At 37.6% G+C, this 17,403-nt stretch overlaps 1 protein-coding gene across 1 annotated transcript; it reads left to right on the forward strand.

The window, feature by feature from the left end:
* Nucleotides 1–14,115: 14,115 nt before the first annotated feature.
* Nucleotides 14,116–14,560, forward strand: LOC119471644 (cytochrome c oxidase subunit 7A2, mitochondrial-like). Its single transcript, XM_037739322.1, has one exon. It carries the CDS (start codon nucleotides 14,166–14,168, stop codon nucleotides 14,415–14,417), a length of 252 nt encoding a protein of 83 aa, XP_037595250.1. The 5' UTR covers nucleotides 14,116–14,165; the 3' UTR covers nucleotides 14,418–14,560.
* The last annotated feature ends 2,843 nt before the right edge of the window (nucleotides 14,561–17,403 follow it).

Here is a 17,403-nt window from a genome sequence, read left to right on the forward strand (position 1 = left end):
GAAAACATATGCATCGACAAGGATATATGACACAATTCTAGAAGCTCATTTATAAAGGCAAAAGTGATCACTGCCATGAGTTTATTCCAGAGAAAAATAGTTTGGTTTATGTAAATTAGCCAGTAGTTAAAGTGGGAAGATACTTATTCAGTTTTCTAAGTGAAATAAAATCAACACCTTAACTTTCAATTTTTGGGACGTTTGCAAATAAAAACAAAATGACTTCCAGAAAATTTTTTTCTCCTTCTTTTCTTTTCTTTATCTCCGTATTCCTTTCTTCTTAATTTCTTGATAAACTTGTTTTCGTATTTGCATATGCCATTCTTAAGTTCATTTTTATTTCTTTTTTTAAAAAAATATGTCATTTTGTTTTGTTTTGTTTCAATGTTATATTTCCAGGGTCTAGATCAGCTGGTATATAGCCGCTCAAAATATTTGTTGAGTGAAAGTGATTAAATTAAGTAATACTGATTGTAGAAATTGTGAAAAATACCTCTATCCTCAGAAGAAATATATGAAAGAAAAAGAAAAGCCAGATTTTTGTTGTGCTGGACTTTCCCTTGGTTTGTCAATATATGCACAAAAGCTGCGTTTGGAGTTGGGACTGTCCTTAAGCAGTTTTGCCTCTAGGTTTGTCCCTCTTTGAAGTCCACTTGGGAGCTAGCCGAGCTAGAAAGCCTAACAGAAGCAAGCCAAGTAGAGGTAGCCTTTAAAATGTAATGATCCTGGACTCCACAGGCTTTAAAAATGTTCTTTTGTGGCTAGAAAATGAACATTATTTATCCAAAAGGTTGCAGCTGTTAAATTCTCTTGAGAAAATACAAAGTCAAACCTATCCATGCCAGTTTTTTTTTTTTTTTTTTTTCTTTTGATTGCCTAACTTCAGTGATTCAGAGATAAAATCCCAAAATAGGCATTTATAAAGGCAAGAGTGAGAGAAATAAAAGACTCAGAACTGGGGTTGGTACTCAGTGTTGCTAGTTCTTGAACTACAAACCGCCAAGCTATTCTTCTAATTTCTCCAGTTTGCCTGAGTAAGAGTCTTTTTTCCAGTCAAAATAGTCACAGACATTTTTGTACAGCCTACTCTGTTCTGTCTCCATTGGTGGTAATTTCTAAAAACCAGAATAATGAAAGCCCTAAATCAAATAATGCAATCAAAAAACTTTTAAGCCCTCCAATAAAAAGAGAAAACAAAAAGTAATAAGAGAAAATGTATTTTCCCAGGAATATCCACATCTCCACAGACTCTGTTTTCAAAGTGGATTTTCTTTGAATAGGGTTTGGATTTGCCAACAGGCTATTAGGATATAATGCTCTACTCACAATTCTTCAAGAAAAGATCTAAGGTTTTATAGTTTTCCCATTTTTCCCAGAGATGGGTAGAGCCAAGAGGAAGGGATGAAGGAAAGTGGGCAAAAGATTGTGAAAGTCGGAAAATACTTGCTGGAACCTATCCAGTCATCTTCAAAGGATAACCTCTTCCAAACAGAGCAAACCTTCAGGGAAAGATTATGCAAAGCCCCTGCCTTCCAGTACCCCTGAAAGCCCACCACCCTAGTCCATTCAGATTTGAGGATTAAGAAAATTAGGGGAATGAATGCATCTATTTATCCATGGTCCATGTCAAAAATTGTTCTTCTGAGCCATTCTGGTTTGGATCCTGTGGCTTTTTCGGTGGTGTGATTGTTGCTTTTATGTTTTTTCAGGGGTGGGGGGTGCATCTGCATTATCTGATAGTTCTATGTTTATTTTTTTCCACAAAGATGCTTAATTGTGTAACTCCTGGCTAGGTTTCCCTAGCCAAATGATAGAAATGAGAGCTGGAAAAGACCTATTAGGTCATTTTTACCCTAACTCCTGCCAGTGAGAATGTTGCCTCTAATATGCTAGATGAAGTGTCCACCCCTTCCCTTGGGAGATTAGATTCTACAATTTAATTAGCTCAAACTGCCAACATATTTTCTCTGACATTGGATTTACAATTAATATCATTGTTTTTCTTAATTCAGTTCTCATAAATTACGTGTTTACTTTCTCTTATTGTCTTCCAATTTTAATCCACTGATAGCTTATTTTCTTATTTCTCCCCAAATATACTCATTTATTTATTTTTTTCGAAAATGTTCAGTTTATTTGTTATTTTTTGCACAACTCTGTATCTCTTTGATACAAAGATAATGATGGCTTCAAATTTCCCAACTTGGCACATTAACAGGGATGTGTACCGTACAATTAAGCAGAAAACCAAGACATGTTCATTTTTTCTTAAAATTCAGGCTTCCTCAATATTTTGTTTCTATTTTCTGTAAGTTCGTCAGAGCGATTAGTAGTCTGAGGTATGTTGGCAATTCTCAGTTTCTCAGCTTTTCAGTGTTATGTGTGTTTGTGTGTATGTGTGCACACGTGTGTTATTTGCATGTGTCAGATTTTCTGCTGTGAAAACCCAGGCTCAGATAACCAGATGAGATAACGCAGGCAAAGATAAGACATAAGAGGGGAGAAAGAACACTATAATAATTAAATTAGGGACTGGAGAAACTCAGCTACTCACCAGGAGACTTTACTCCCTGGCAAGATTAACCCTTTTTAGGCTGAATTGAAACATAGTGGGCTGAGGCTATCCAGTATCCCCATGTAGCAGACCTCTTGAGTAGGTAGCTCTCTACAGCAAGGCAATGCCCTCCTGGGATTTTATATCTTCATTGTCTAAGTCCCTGGCTTCATTCCTGCCTTGTCTTGTCTCTCTCTCTTGACTCTTGGCCAGCAGATCTCATTTCCCTGTCCAGCGCACCATGCGAAGTCAAGCCCCTCCTCATGACCTTCTTCCTGCCTGCTGGTCTAAAAGGGAGGAGCCCCTGTTCTTGAATTTGCACTCTGACTAAACTCTCTCTTGATTCTCCACCCTTTCCTGATGATCCAATACTAACACCTGCCCAGACTCTCTTTCGTCTCCACATCCCTAATGATTTGTGTGTCAGAACAGCCAGTCCACTCAAATTTACATTCAACTCTATCAGAGGCCACAGTCCTAACTCAAAATGGCTTACATATGTGGTTTTTTCAGGTAGTTTCATAGAGAATTGTCTCTCGCAAACATAAGGGAAATATATTAAGGCCCGTTAAAACTCTTGCTTAGCCCCATAGCTTATCAAGAACCACTGGCTTCTCACCAGTTATTTTACTGGGATAACACCAATCTCTTTTCCGCTTCAGTATCTTCAGCCTCTTGTTTCCTCTACTTGGATAAGTTTTACATATGCATTAAATTACAAGTGACATGGAACTCAGAGAGATTGCCCTGAAGTATCCTTCCCTGGGCTGAGTAAGGTTCTGTTACTCTTCATCATTTGCCCTATAATTGTGAAGACATATTTACTTATTTGTTAAGTTATTTGAAATGTATAAAACTCAATGATGCATGAAAATAGGGTCTTGTTGATTGCACATTTCTCCTGGTACATAGTACATTACAAGTGCTCAAACTGGTGAGCACTTTGACCATGACAGCAAAAAGTAGATAGAATAAAAGTTGCCAGAGTCATTCAGCCCATTGTTGATAATCAATTATTTATCTTAATCTATATGATTCTGTTTTTGCTTCATATTTGTAAATGTATAGTGTGTCAACTTTGTAAAAAGTTGACATTGTAGAAATCTGTATAGGTACATAAATAAGGATTCTTCGCTTCAGACAAGAAAGAGCAACTACTATTTTGAAAAGGGACTTAATTGTGAAAAATAGGGAGCTCATATAATTGATGTGAAAATGGAGGATTATGCTTAATGAGGAGACAGAGACCAGAAGAGCATACAATTCAGACAGTAGGAGCAATGGTTTAAAGATTCACATTGACACTATACCATTGCTCCCAGACACTACTTGAATCTCTAGGCACTATTATTGTCTCTCACTGCAGGAACCCTGCAGTATCTGTCATAGATGGCCTCTTTTAGTAACTGACTTTAACTTCAAAGTTCTGAATTAGAGGGCTATTTGATCAAGAACTGATTACATTATCTAGCCCCGGTCCCCCGATTAGAAAGAGAAAGAACTGCCCGCTTTTTGCACTGGAATTTTGAGATAGGGAATCTCATCCAACAGAATGAATTGTTTCCCCCAAATACAGACAAGAGATGAATGATGGGCATCTCTCAAGCAACTGATCAGTCAAACCAGCCAAGCAACATACCAACCAACAGCAATTATTAATCTTTGATCTCATGCTTCAGGGCCAGCTGTGCCTAAAGCTTGCGGTAGTATCTTCCTTTCTATCATCACCTTATTGCTTTCCATTTTATCAATTCTGTGGGTCTTCTTTCTTAAAAGTCTGCATTTCTGAGATTTATTGCTTCTCAGGGGATTCAGTTGATATTTTCAAAGTATTCTGCAAGTTACCTTGATCACAGGTTGTTGTAACATGCTCTTAGGCTCCCTAGAGGCTGAGTCTGAGACCTGAATTCCTGTGAAAGTGTTGCATTCACAGAAAAGCCCATAAGGAAGAGAGTGCAGCAGGATAAACGAAGCAAGAAAGTGGTCTCAGATAAAGTCTAACCTTTGCCAAGTCCCTAAGGGAAGGTCTTTGAATCACTAATCACTGATTCTGTTGGCCTGCTTAAGGCAAGAGAGTAACTCTTTGTATACCACATTTATCAGTCATTGGCTTTGGACTGCCCCGGGGGCATGCCCGTAACTCTCCAGGTAAAGTAGTGGGCTGTTGGGGGACATATTTTCCAGAGAAAGGGGCCATCTGTGAGCTGTTAGCAGATGATCCTCATGGAAGTTGGGGTTGGGTATATCAGCGGGTTAAAGGAGGTCTGAAAGTGTCAGAGGCATATGAACCAGAGCAACTTCATTTTAACTAGGAGCTGGGTAAAATGAGGCTGAGACCAATTGGGCTGCCTTCCTATATGGATAAGTCATTCTAAGTCACAGAATGAGATAGGTGGTTAGCACAACATGCGGGTTATAAAGACCTTGCTGATAAAACAGGTTGCAGTAAAGAAGCTGGCTAAAACCAAGGTGGCCAAAAGAGTGACCTTTAGTCTCCTCACTTCTACACTCCCACCAGTGCCGAGACAGTCTATAAATGCCATGGCAATGTCTGGAAGTTACACTATATGGCCTAAACAGGCGAGACATGAATAATCCACCCCTTGTTTAGCATATCATCAAGAAATAACCATAAAAATGGGCAACTAGCAGCCCTCGAGGCTCCTCTGTGTATGGAGTAGCCATTTTTTATTCTTCTGCTTTCCTAATAAACTTGCTTTCACTTTACTCTATGAACTCACCTTGAATTCTTTCTTGCATGAGATCCAAGAACTCTCTCTGGGGGTCTGGATTAGGACTCCTTTCTTGTAACATAAGGGACATCACAGCATTTACTAAGGCTATCTTCTATCTAAAGTCTATTGCTTTTATTAATTTATTTGTGTTTTCACACAAATTAGCAAAACAGCAACATTGTAAAACTAACCATGAAATAACCCCACAGCTTCTCTTTTCCTAGGTGTAAAAAGGTTGTGACTACATCATTTCAAACAGCTGAACAAAACAGACATAATGCAACAGCAATTCAACAGCCAAACACTCTGCCCAGGCAAGCTCAAACTTACAGATACTCAGAAGGACAACGATCACTCAATAGTTTATGATTTTATTTTCTCATCCTAATGTTGACTGTTATACTAGGACATGAACATGTCAAGTAGCATTTCTTCAAAATCAATTAGTCCTTCCTCGTAGATGCCCAAACACTAGAGTTGAGATTTCTTATTCAGGAAAAATTTATGATGGTAATATTATTGATAATAACAAAATAATAATAATTACAAAGTTTTAAGCTCTTTACATTTAGTTGGCCACAAGTCTAGGTACTATTATTATTATCCTTAAGTAATCCTTGAAGAAACTGAGGCACAGACAAGTTCATCACTTAACCCAGGGGCACACAGCTAGTATGTGATAAGGCAGTAATTATTTTTTCATTACCATTGGGTGTGTCAGAATGACCTCAGCATTTCCTAGCAGACTGCAGTTTAATTTGACTCTGAATTAAAGAGTCAGTGGAGTCATTAACTTGCTTTGTGTATTTCTTACTTTCCAATACATGTGTTGAAATATTAAAGAGTAGTAATGCTCCGTCCTTTGGAGATAAAGATGTCATAAATGACCCACCATCAACAGGGCAAGCTCTGACCTCATGGCAGTGGATGCACTGCTAAACACATTGTGTAGATGAACACATTTAGCTCTCTTTCCTCAGGTTCCTCTCAGGCTTACCTCCATGAACATATACAAGTAACCCATAAACTAAAATTCAGCTAATTAATTAGTTGACCTAGAAAATTATAATTAATTTTTTAAAAACTATATTTATCATTTTTGAGTACTTTGATACTATGCCAGTACTTTAAATAATGAAGAAGTTACTTTTTTACATTATTTTTGTTTGCCTCACAAGTCCACCCATCCACCTCCCACCCACCCATGTTTTGGTTGCAGATAAAATATTTCATATCATAGGTCTAGATAGACATATCCCAAACATGGTATTTCATCCTCCTGACCACTGCTGATTGGTCCAAAAATGAACATGTGACATAAACAGTGACTGAGAAGAAAATCCACATCCCGTCTTCATTGAAAGATGTTTCATCACTCAATAAAACTCCCTGTCTTCTTCACTCTTCAATTGTCAATCCATCCTTATTCTTCTTGGGCACGGGAAAAACTCCACCCAGCCTGGGTGGGCAAAGTGGGTGGGCTGTTTCCTGCAGCAGGTAGCATGGCTGAGGGAGAGGCATGTGGGGTGTCACTGGCCAAAGGTCCCTGACTTGCAAAGTGACTAAGAAGAAAATTCTGGATCAGCAGGACCAATTAAGTTTCTTCTCCAGAATTTTCCAGTTCGAAGGGAGCTTCTTTCCTCTGTATTTGTGAAATTTATGAGCGTATTAGCTCTGAGCTGTCTGTAATCTTGGTTTTAACTTTTTGAGAATGGTTATCTTGAGATAACACGCCTCTGTGTAAAAAGAGAAAGGTACTGAAGATGAAATGATAATATAATAGTTCGAATCCATATGTATAAAATCACTGATGGTTTTTAAAAATTGTATTTTGGTTACCTGAAATACATTTTCTTTCTTTTTTTTTTTTGTGGTCTTAAGCTGTTTCTTGTAGTCAAAGTGTTATGTTTAATACACATATATTATCACTGATTCACTCAGAACCCCCCTAAGTTAAATATTATTATCCTTATTTCACAAATATGAAAATCAAGGCCTGGAGCATTGATGTCTCTGCCAAATTTGTACAATTAGCTAGAAAAGAGCAGATGTTGGATACTAAAGTTTCTCACTCCAAAATCATTAGCTAGATGCTGAAACCCTCAGAAAAACAACAATAACAATTGAATTGATTTTTAAAATGTAACAGTTTATCAACACTTAAGATGTTCTGCATGAATTGCAATAGAGATTTTACACATGTGATAATATATACATTTTACCTCATGACTGTTTGTTTCTTATAGTTCACCCAGGAATTTTGGCTATATATTCTTGTCATTTAAGATGGCAAGCATAAATATAATGCTTGGGGCATAACACAAAGCAATCATAATGATTTAAACAGAAGAAATTTTTTTATCATGTATGCAATACTGTAGAGTATTTCATTTGGAGCAAAGAAACAAATATGCTGCCTGAAATACATCCTTTCTTATAAGGTTGCTTACAAAGCAGAAAAACTCAGAAAACTGATCGTTATCTACTGAGTTGAATGATGTAGTCAGAAATAAGTGTTTTTAAATGGTAAGACACCGCACATGCCTTATCATGTAAGAAAACCTCAATGATTTTTTTTCATTCTTTGAGTATGTGAAGAAATCAAACTTTTTAATTTAATTATAGGTTAAGGAAGTAAGAGACATTTTCAGTGTCATAATTATCTCACACAACTAAGATAAGAACTATTTGTATATTTTTATCTTTATCTTGTATTTGCATCATTTTAAAAAATTTGTCGAAAGAACCCTTATGAATACGTTAAGAACCAGTCTTAGTTTCACTATCTTTGAAATGCCCTCCCAAAGACCTCAGGTATTTTGTTTCAGGAGTTAGGGACAGTTGGAGAAGTAGAACACCAGGGAAAATGCTATATATTGGGAAATGTAGTATGAAATGTAGAGTGGGGAAATTCTAACCCTTTTTCATCTTATTAATTGTTGTAATTAATATTTCTCCCATTTATTCAACTGATATTTATAGAGCACCTGAAATGTACTAAACATTCTGCTGAACATTAGAGCTTCAACAGTGATGTAGGAGTGATGACAGCCCAGGAATTATCTATCTTAATGTGAGAAGATACTTTTTTAAAAACTTGAGGGGATCTTCCATATACATCACTATACATGCAGAGACACAGTCATTCATCTTGATGGTGTCACTGTTAACCTATGAACAGGCTCATGAGTGGTTTTTTGGTTTTATGAATGAATGACTGTATATACAAATGGCTTCAGAATGTCTGTAAAAGGACCATTTGTTCATGGGTCATAGGGCTATTCTGAAACTGTCTCTGTGATTCAGTGTTAGAGAAGCTTCCCATGGTGGATGGGGGTCTCCTGGTTTAAAAGGTCACCATGACACAGAGGGAACTTCCTGTGAAGCAAGTGGTGTGTGGCCTGGTAGCCTAAATTCAGCATGAGTGAAAAGGCTACAAAATAAAAGTTACTTCCAGCACAATATGTGATTGCATTTTGGGAAGACAGCTGAGCACATGGATGTAAAATAAGTGATGTGCCCATGACACAGATCCAGGGTAATAAATTATAGTTCACATCAGTAGATAAGTTTCTATTAGTCTGAGCAGACTTAATCCTCAATAGCTGCATCATGTGACCATGAAGAAAGCGCATGGATGCTGGTGAACTTATTGGAGTTTTTTAGTTTTGTGTTGTTTTGTTTTGTTTTCCCTCTTTGCCTAGAGGACTAATCTTTGTTGCATAGAGCAGATTATATTGCCCAGGGTTTTTGAATAATTAGAAGCATGGGAATGGGGTTGAGAGTAAGGCCTCAAAAGGAAGAAACTAGACTTCCCTACTGGTTAATGGCAGAGTAATGACCAAGAGATTAACTGAAAGTGAAATAAATAAAATAAAGTAAAAATGATGACAACTACAAACTAATGAAGTTAAGTTTTGCCAGTGACATGTAAACTTCTGCTTATGTGGTTTATCACTTAACTTTCACTTTGTAATGCTACAGGAAAAAACAATCTCCCAGTTTTGGCAGATTACAGCAATTAAGTTTTAGGTCCCTTTCACATTCCATGTGAGTGTAGTTCAGCAGAGTCAGCTACCACTATGCTTCCATCTATGATTCTGCACCATCTTACTCTTTTTGGGATCAGGCTGTAGGAGCAGTTTCATTCTGGGTTACGGTGAACAAGTTATAGTTCTTAATGTTTCTGCTCCCATGGCACACAAGCCACTTCTGCACACAATTCATTCGCTGTTGAAAAAAAAAAAAAGTCACATGGCCAAATCTGCTTTGGTAGACTGGGCAGTATGCTCCCCTCACAGGGAGGCCATGAAAGTTTCATAGCATGAGCAAGGGTTGCATAATCTTCTCAAGGAGAAGGCAACACACAAGGGAATAATGATACAATGTACTACATGTGGCATTCTTCACTTGGATAGCTCAAATACACAATTTTTCTTTCCTTTTTGCTACCTTGTATTGTTATAAAAAGTAGAAAATAGCAGTGAATGTCCTCAAATTAAGAATATACCATTTGTAATAAAATCTCTATATTTTAGGAGAAATGTACAAATGCAGCCTTATCTCCAAAGCACAGTTGGATGACCTCAGAGCCATCATGCATGAGCTGTTTGATGATGGTCCTCCTAGACATTCCAAATCTCTGCTTATGGTTGCCACTGTCCACAGTGGTGAGGGAGAATACCCATTTGTGTGCTTGCCAATGAAGATGAGGTTTAGTGGAACAAGGCGTCACCACCACAGATGGTTAGGAGTGATTCACAAAGGAAATACTTTGGTCTGTCTTCACTTTAGTGAATCAACACCAACCGTTCCAATCAGATGGTTTTGAAGAATATTGTCCATAAAGGAACACAGAAAAAAATTATAACTATATTCTGGATACCTAGCAGAGTACTTGGGTATGGCAGACAAATTTTTGTCAAAATAAGTTAAGTTGTTCTTAATTCTGATTTAAAAAAACAGACAAAGGCTGTGTAAGTTTTGTAACTGACATAGGTGAGTGTTTATGTTTGGTGAATGGATAAGAATATAAATGGAAATTTTTAAAAGTCTTAATTAACTTACTTAAATTTGTTCTGATCATACTGGTAGATATTCTCCTTACATCAGAAAACATTTTAGAGTGTAGCAACAGTGTTCAAAGCTGTAATAATCATGAGGTAGAAATGTCTTAACTTTGAAAATCTCTAAATGCTTGAAACAAATATTGGCAAGAAATTTACAAGAGCTGTTTTTACTTTCATGATTATATACCCAAATATGATATAAAATGTGATTACCTTATATATCATTTTATACATAATTATTACATATGTAACCATTTATCTTAAAATGTTAAATCTACTCCTAAGTCTCATTTCCATTAAAAATAGTCATGTAAATCAAATTAGTTAGCTTTCTAACTTTTGCTAAGAACATATGGTAGACTTGTCAAAGGCATTTGAACCAGAGCAACTCCATCTTGAATAGGAGCTGGGTAAAATGAGGTAGGAGGTCAGCACAAGATACAACTCATAAAAACCTTGCTGATAAAACAGGTTGCAGTAAAGAAGCCAGCTGAAACCCACCAAAACCAAGGTGGCCATGAGAGTGACCTCTGGTCATCCTACTTCTACACTCCCACCATCGCCATGACAGTTGAAAATGCCATGGCAATATCAGGAAGTTACCCTATATGGTCTAAAAAGGGGAGGAACGAATAATACACCCCTTGTTTAGCATAGCCTCAAGAAATGACAATAAAAATGGGCAACCAGCAGTCCTTGGAGCTGCTTTATTTATGGAGTAGTCATTCTTTTTTTGGGGGATAGAGTCTCGCTCTGCTGGCCAGGCTAGAGTGCAGTGGTGCAATCTAAGCTCACTGCAACCTCCATCTCCCAGGTTCAAGCAATTCTTCTGCTTCAGTCTCCCAAGTAGCTGGGACTACAGGCTTGCACTACCACACCCCGCTAATTTCTGTATTTCTGGTAGAGACAGGGTTTCACTATGTTGGCTATGGTGGTCTCAAACTCCTGACCTCAGGTAAATCCACCTGCCTTGGCCTCCCAAAGTGCTAGGATTACAGGCGTGAGCCACCACTCCCAGCCTTGGAGTATTCATTTTTTATTCCTTTACTTTCCTAATAAACTTGCTTTTGTTTTATGGACTTACCCTGAATTCATCCTTGCATGAGATCCAAGAACCTTCTCTTGGGGTCTGGATCGGGACCTCTTCCTGGTAACAGACTTATTCTTGTTAGAGATCCCCATTATTACCACCTTTGACATCACTCTCTGTAACTTGTGTAAAGCCTCTATTTTTCTTCCTAGGAAACCTCACTCTCTAGACCTTCACTTACTCTTCATGTTTATATAAATTGTTTGACTTTTGCTTTGTAACTGTCCGGGTCATTTTTTGACACAGCAATTCTGTGGCATTGGAAATGGAAATGGACAGACAGGCAGAAGTGAAGGACTCTGGCTTAGCTAAACTCACTTTTTAGCAAAGTAACGGATGCTTACACATCTACCTTTCTCCTTAATTCACAGCTGCTTCACAGGACATGCCATTAAAATTTGCACCCTAGTGAAGTGCTAAGTACTTCATCATTAGGATACTAAGTAATTACTAAGTTATATTCAGTGTTCAATATGCATACAGCCAAGGCCACACGCTATCTGGGTATCCTAAAACATTTTTAATAATGTGAATAATGTGTCTGAAGAGACTCTAAACAAGGTTTCAACATGAATTTGCACACACACACACAGACAGAGTTACAAGTTGGAAAGCCTCTAGCATAGTGTCTGGCATGTAGAATGCATTTTATTTCAGTAAGCATTGGTGATTAAAAAAATCACAATTTCTGTAACTTTCTTATATTCTATGTCTTTTATCCTACACTTCCTATAACTTTCTTATATTCCATGTCTTTTATTCTTTATGTCATTATCAAGCTAAATGATAATATACAAAAGGAAGACAATTATTATAGATATTAAAGATGTAACACATTAAAAGAAATAAAAAATGAAAACTTTGATTTACCTGCTTTACACTAAGTATAGCAATTTATGCAAATAATTTACCAGGTTTCCCACTATGCTGCAGCTTCATAAGTAATATGTATGCATTTAGAAATGCCAGTTTCACAGGTTTGCAGTGGTATTTAGTTATAGTCTTCATACTTTGCCTGCCTATAAATCATGATATTTGCTTGTAATTTTAGACAATTAGAAAAGCCATTGTGTTGAAGCTTATTTTCTAAATTACTAGAAGAAAAGGAGAGGAAGAAGAAGATGAAGGAGGAGGAGGAGGGGGAGGAAGATGAGGAAGAGAAGGAGAAGAAGACAATGACTACATTATGCTCAGTTCAGTTTGGGATCTAGATGCGTTGAATTCTTTAAAGTATTGGCAAGTTCTCAGTGATAGGTAAGGCAATTCTTCATAAGCAGACGGTTCAAGTATTTGGAAGCTCCCTAGACTTGAGAACAAAATAACCCTCAGCATTTTTTTTTTTTCCTTCTATGTTCTTTCTTCTAGCCAGAGGCCAACTACTGGGCATCTTTGGAAATTAAACTCTTTTCTGATAAATTGTAGGCTGAAAACAGTGTGTATTTTCATTTCCAGATTGCTTGGCATCAGGGCTCCAATTGCACTGAATTGATCAGTGGTACATATCTAGGAGAGTCCTGAATGCATCCAGCCTATCGTCACCAGTCCTCTGTGGGTTTGCTCTGACAGCTTCCATGTGGACTCCAGAGAAGGGCTGGACTGCCAAAGAATTGTAAATATGAGCCTGGGGTGGGGCCGAAGTCCTCCAGATGTGGCTGCTTTCGCATTTTCAGTGTGAATTCAAGGGACCTACCCTCCTCTCTGACGGAGATAACAAGTGTCAAATCTCATAATCAGAAAAATGTGGTCATTTGAGTGGGAATGTCTACAAACAACTTTTCCTTTGACCTCCTCTGTGGTTACCAAGTACCATAAACCTGGGCTCCTCTGCTCTCTAGTCAATTTGGGCTTTCTAAGGCCATGTTTGAGCATTTAACGTTGTGAAGTCATGAATTTTGGCTCCCCCTTTTATGTATCTTTCTAGGAGAACCAATGCAGCCTCTGACTGGACAAGAAAATTACATGAGGAAATAATATATCAAATGAGTCAATGTGTGTCTCATCAGAACTTCCTCTTTCTGTTGGCTTTCCCTGCTCCGGCTTAGTGGTAGTAGGAAGTATTTCAAATTAAATTCCTGTGGTCACTTTCCCCATTTTCAGGCAATGGGTCATGTGTACTGGAATTAGCCAAGCATTTTGCTTCTCTGTCTGCATCATTTCAGTGTACTGTTTATAAGGCACATTTCTTACCCAAATGGGAAAACAGAAAACATGTAAAGGACTATTTGGCCACTTACTGATTACCATGATGTTGAATTCAGTGGAGAGCTTGCTGGAATAAGGGAAATTGGTAGAATTATCTTAGTTCTTTCTTTACCTGTAAATACCTTTATTTCCTCTGAAATATAATGTATAAAAACTCCAAATAAGCCCCATGTGGTGACTCACACCTGTAATCCCAACACTTTGGGTGGCTGAGGAGTGTGGATCACCTGAGGTGAGAGTTCGAGACCAGCCTGGCCAACATGGTGAAACCCCGTCTGTACTAAACATACAAAAGATTAGCTAGACGTAGTAGCAGGCACCTATAATCCCAGCTACTTGGGAGGCTGAGGCGGGAGAATCGCCTGATCCAGGAGGCGGAGGTTGCAGTGAGCCGAGATCGCGCCATTGCACTCCAGCCTGGGCAACAGGAGGGAAACTCTGTCTCACAGAAACAACAACAGGTTTTTGTTCCTGGTGTTCAGTTGTCACAGTTGGTGGTCAGTAACTGAGCCAAGATGCTGCGGAATCTGCTGGCTCTTCGTCAGTTTGGGCAGAGAACCATAAGCACTGCTTCCCACAGGCATTTTAGAAATAGAGTTCCAGAGAAACAAACGCTGTTCCAGGAGGATGATGGGATTCCAGTGTATCCAAAGGGTTGGGTAGCTGATGTGCCCCTGTGTAGAGCCACCATGATTCTTACAGTTGGCGGAACAGCATATGCTATATATCAGCTGGCTATGGCTTCATTTCCCAAGAAGCAGGATTGACTTCGGTCATCCCAGCAATCACTTGGTTCAGTTTCATTCCACTCCCTATGGACCAGTAATCTGATAAATAACTGAGCTCTTCTTTGGGGATCAATATTTATTGACCTGTACTAACTGCTGTCAATAAAGCAGCCTTTACCATGGACAAAAAAAAAAAAAAAAGAAACAACAATAAACCAAACCAAACCAAAACCTTCAAATAAAACCTGTAACATCAATTAATAGAAGCAGTAGATAAACTGATGTCTTTACTTTGTTTAGTGTGAAATGTTTTAAATATTTTGAAGTATTTTGAGGTGTTCAGTCTTTGAACCCAAAGGAAGAAAATCTGATTTCATTTTTGAAAAGCTCTTAATACATACATCTCAATGAACATTTATGTTTTTCAAAGGCTATAGGCTTATTTTAACTGTGTCTCCATTGCTCAAGAGTTAGTTATATACAAAAAGAGTCTCCTCTTTTTGTATATATCTGTATATTCCATATTTTCTCCTAACGAAACACACCTGAAGTATATACAGTTGACCCTTGAACAACATTGGTTTGAACTGTGTGGATCTACTTATATGCAGATTTTTCTCAGCCTCTGCCTCTCCTGAGGCAGCAAGACAAATCCTTCTTCAGCCTGCTTAACATAAACATGACCAGGGTGAAAACTTTTATGATCCACTTTCACTTAATTAATAGTAAGTACATGTTCCCTTCCTTATGATTTTTTAAAATAACACTTTGTTTCTATAGCTTACTTCATTGTAAGAATATAATATATAATACATAGAACATGCAAAATAGATGTTCATTGACTGTTATCGATTGGGCTTCTAGTCAAAAGTAGACTGTTTTTAGTTAAGTTTTGGAAAATCAAAGTTATACGTGAATATGTGGGGGCATAGGGGGTGTTGATGTCCCTAACCCCTGTTTGTTCAAGTGTCCACTGTAATGAAGTACGCCCTACCACCCTCAGCCTATGGCTGATTATGGCAGTGAGTCTGAAATGGGGGTGACAGCAAGTCAGACACTCCTTAGAAGGGGGTATCAGAATGTTGTGAGACACAAAAACGTCTATGTTGGAGTTAGGGAAAGATGTTTATTTTTATATTTTATATAATTTGTAATATTTATAGATAAAAATATTCCTTTTTGAGGACACAATTATGAAAATTACAGAACATCTATACAATTCTATAAATTATGAATACTACTTTTTACTATTAAAATGATGCCTATAAAAAGCTTGTAATAACATGCAACAAGAGGTTAATAATATAAAGTTCAATAGAGCAGGATAAAAAATAGGTATAGCATAAAGATATTTTCATATTTTTAGCGTGATGTCATCTGAATAAATACAAAAGAATGGGAACAAAACTGGAAAGAAATGTGCCAAAAATGATAACAGTAACTCCGTGTGTTCACTAGGATTATAGGTAGGTTTCTGTTTCATAATGCTTTTATTTGTCTAGTTATTTGCCATAAGCTGATATTATTTTGCTAGTGGAATAATGTTTAAAATGAGATAAAGGAAGCAAGAGTGCTTGAGGCAAACATAGAGCTCTTATGTTATGTCTCCCAAGTTAATTCCCTCCTGGATATTAGGGAATTCTCTCCTCACTTAGAGTAAACAGAGCCATTCACAAATAACAGGCACCCTTGCATCCCTATAGCTGCATAGCTTCTTGAATTGTTTTCACCATTCCCTGATATGAAGCCTTTTTTTCAAGGAGGCTCCCTGTGTCAAGTAGACACAGCTCTGCTTTTGGTTCAGTTTACTTTCATTCCTATATGTGAAAAGAGCTCTCTTGCTGGAAGGAGGTTTTCAGACACCTATGGGTGTCCTTCATGTTCTCACCGTTTCATCTTGAGCTGCTCTTTAGGCATTGCCTATTCATTGCATGGAGCAGAATACTTAAAGATCGCTTTGTCTGCCTGTTCCCGTTGGTTGGCAGATGCCTCTGAAACAGACAGAAAAGCCCATCCACTCTTGGACCGTAAGCTAGCCATTCATGTATTGAAGTCACTGGAGGCTGATGTAATGATAGCAACCATTCATGTTGGCAGACAAGAGAACTCTGTATGTGAGACAGAAGACTGGGGTGATTTTAACTAGCCATTCCTCACATGGAAACAATGTTGTAAGGCTCTGATTGGCTGGATTTTGATGTATTTTGAAGGGTGTCTGAGGTGGTCTTAGGTAGTACAATACTTCCAGAGGGTGAGTCTCCTTCCTTCTTCAGTCTGATAAGTAAAAATAGGTGGAATATTATGAAAATAAATCATAAAAGTTTATCGATTTGATAAAAAATCATTAGGGTACGTTTTAAAGCCCTGTGTCAATATCCCTGAAAACCCCTTTTTTTTCTGTGCAAAACTAAAACCACCAATAAAGAAAAGGCTACTGGCAAAATTGTGAGTAATGGGCACTGTTTTGTGTCTCAGGATGAAAGGCATACAATGAAGTGATTAAAAACATGCTGACTTTAGAAATTTGGGGCTTAATTAATGAGCTAATGATGGGAATAGAGCGCCTTTACTTCAGTATTCAAAATTCCAATAATAAATAGTTGTGTTTTTGGAAGCTCATCCGCAAAGATTCTTGGGTGAGTAGGGGGTTGTTATTAATGGCTGAGTTATAGTGACACTTGGGATCTGTAGACTAATCAAAAAGGTAACAGGAACCCAGGATCTCATCAACACTTTCACGAGAGAGATTGTATTGCAGGCTGATACTTCTTTTCTGAAGGAAAATTTTTAGTCCTGTTTAGCTGATCTGTTACCTACAAAGTACAAAAGAGATCTGAATCTTATTAGACAATGCATTCAGTATGTAAGCCAAAGATTAATTTCTCAAGCAATACATCTGTGATAAATTCTTTCCTCAGAACTGGGGAAATTTTGACTTAAATTGCCCAGATATTTTCTAATCTCCATTTTTATGCAATCGCTGAATGGAATTATAATACAATTTCCTGAGATTATGCTGATACAT

Source organism: Cebus imitator, unplaced genomic scaffold (assembly GCF_001604975.1).
Source record: "Cebus imitator isolate Cc_AM_T3 unplaced genomic scaffold, Cebus_imitator-1.0 Scaffold68, whole genome shotgun sequence".
Classification (NCBI taxonomy): Eukaryota; Metazoa; Chordata; class Mammalia; order Primates; family Cebidae; genus Cebus; species Cebus imitator.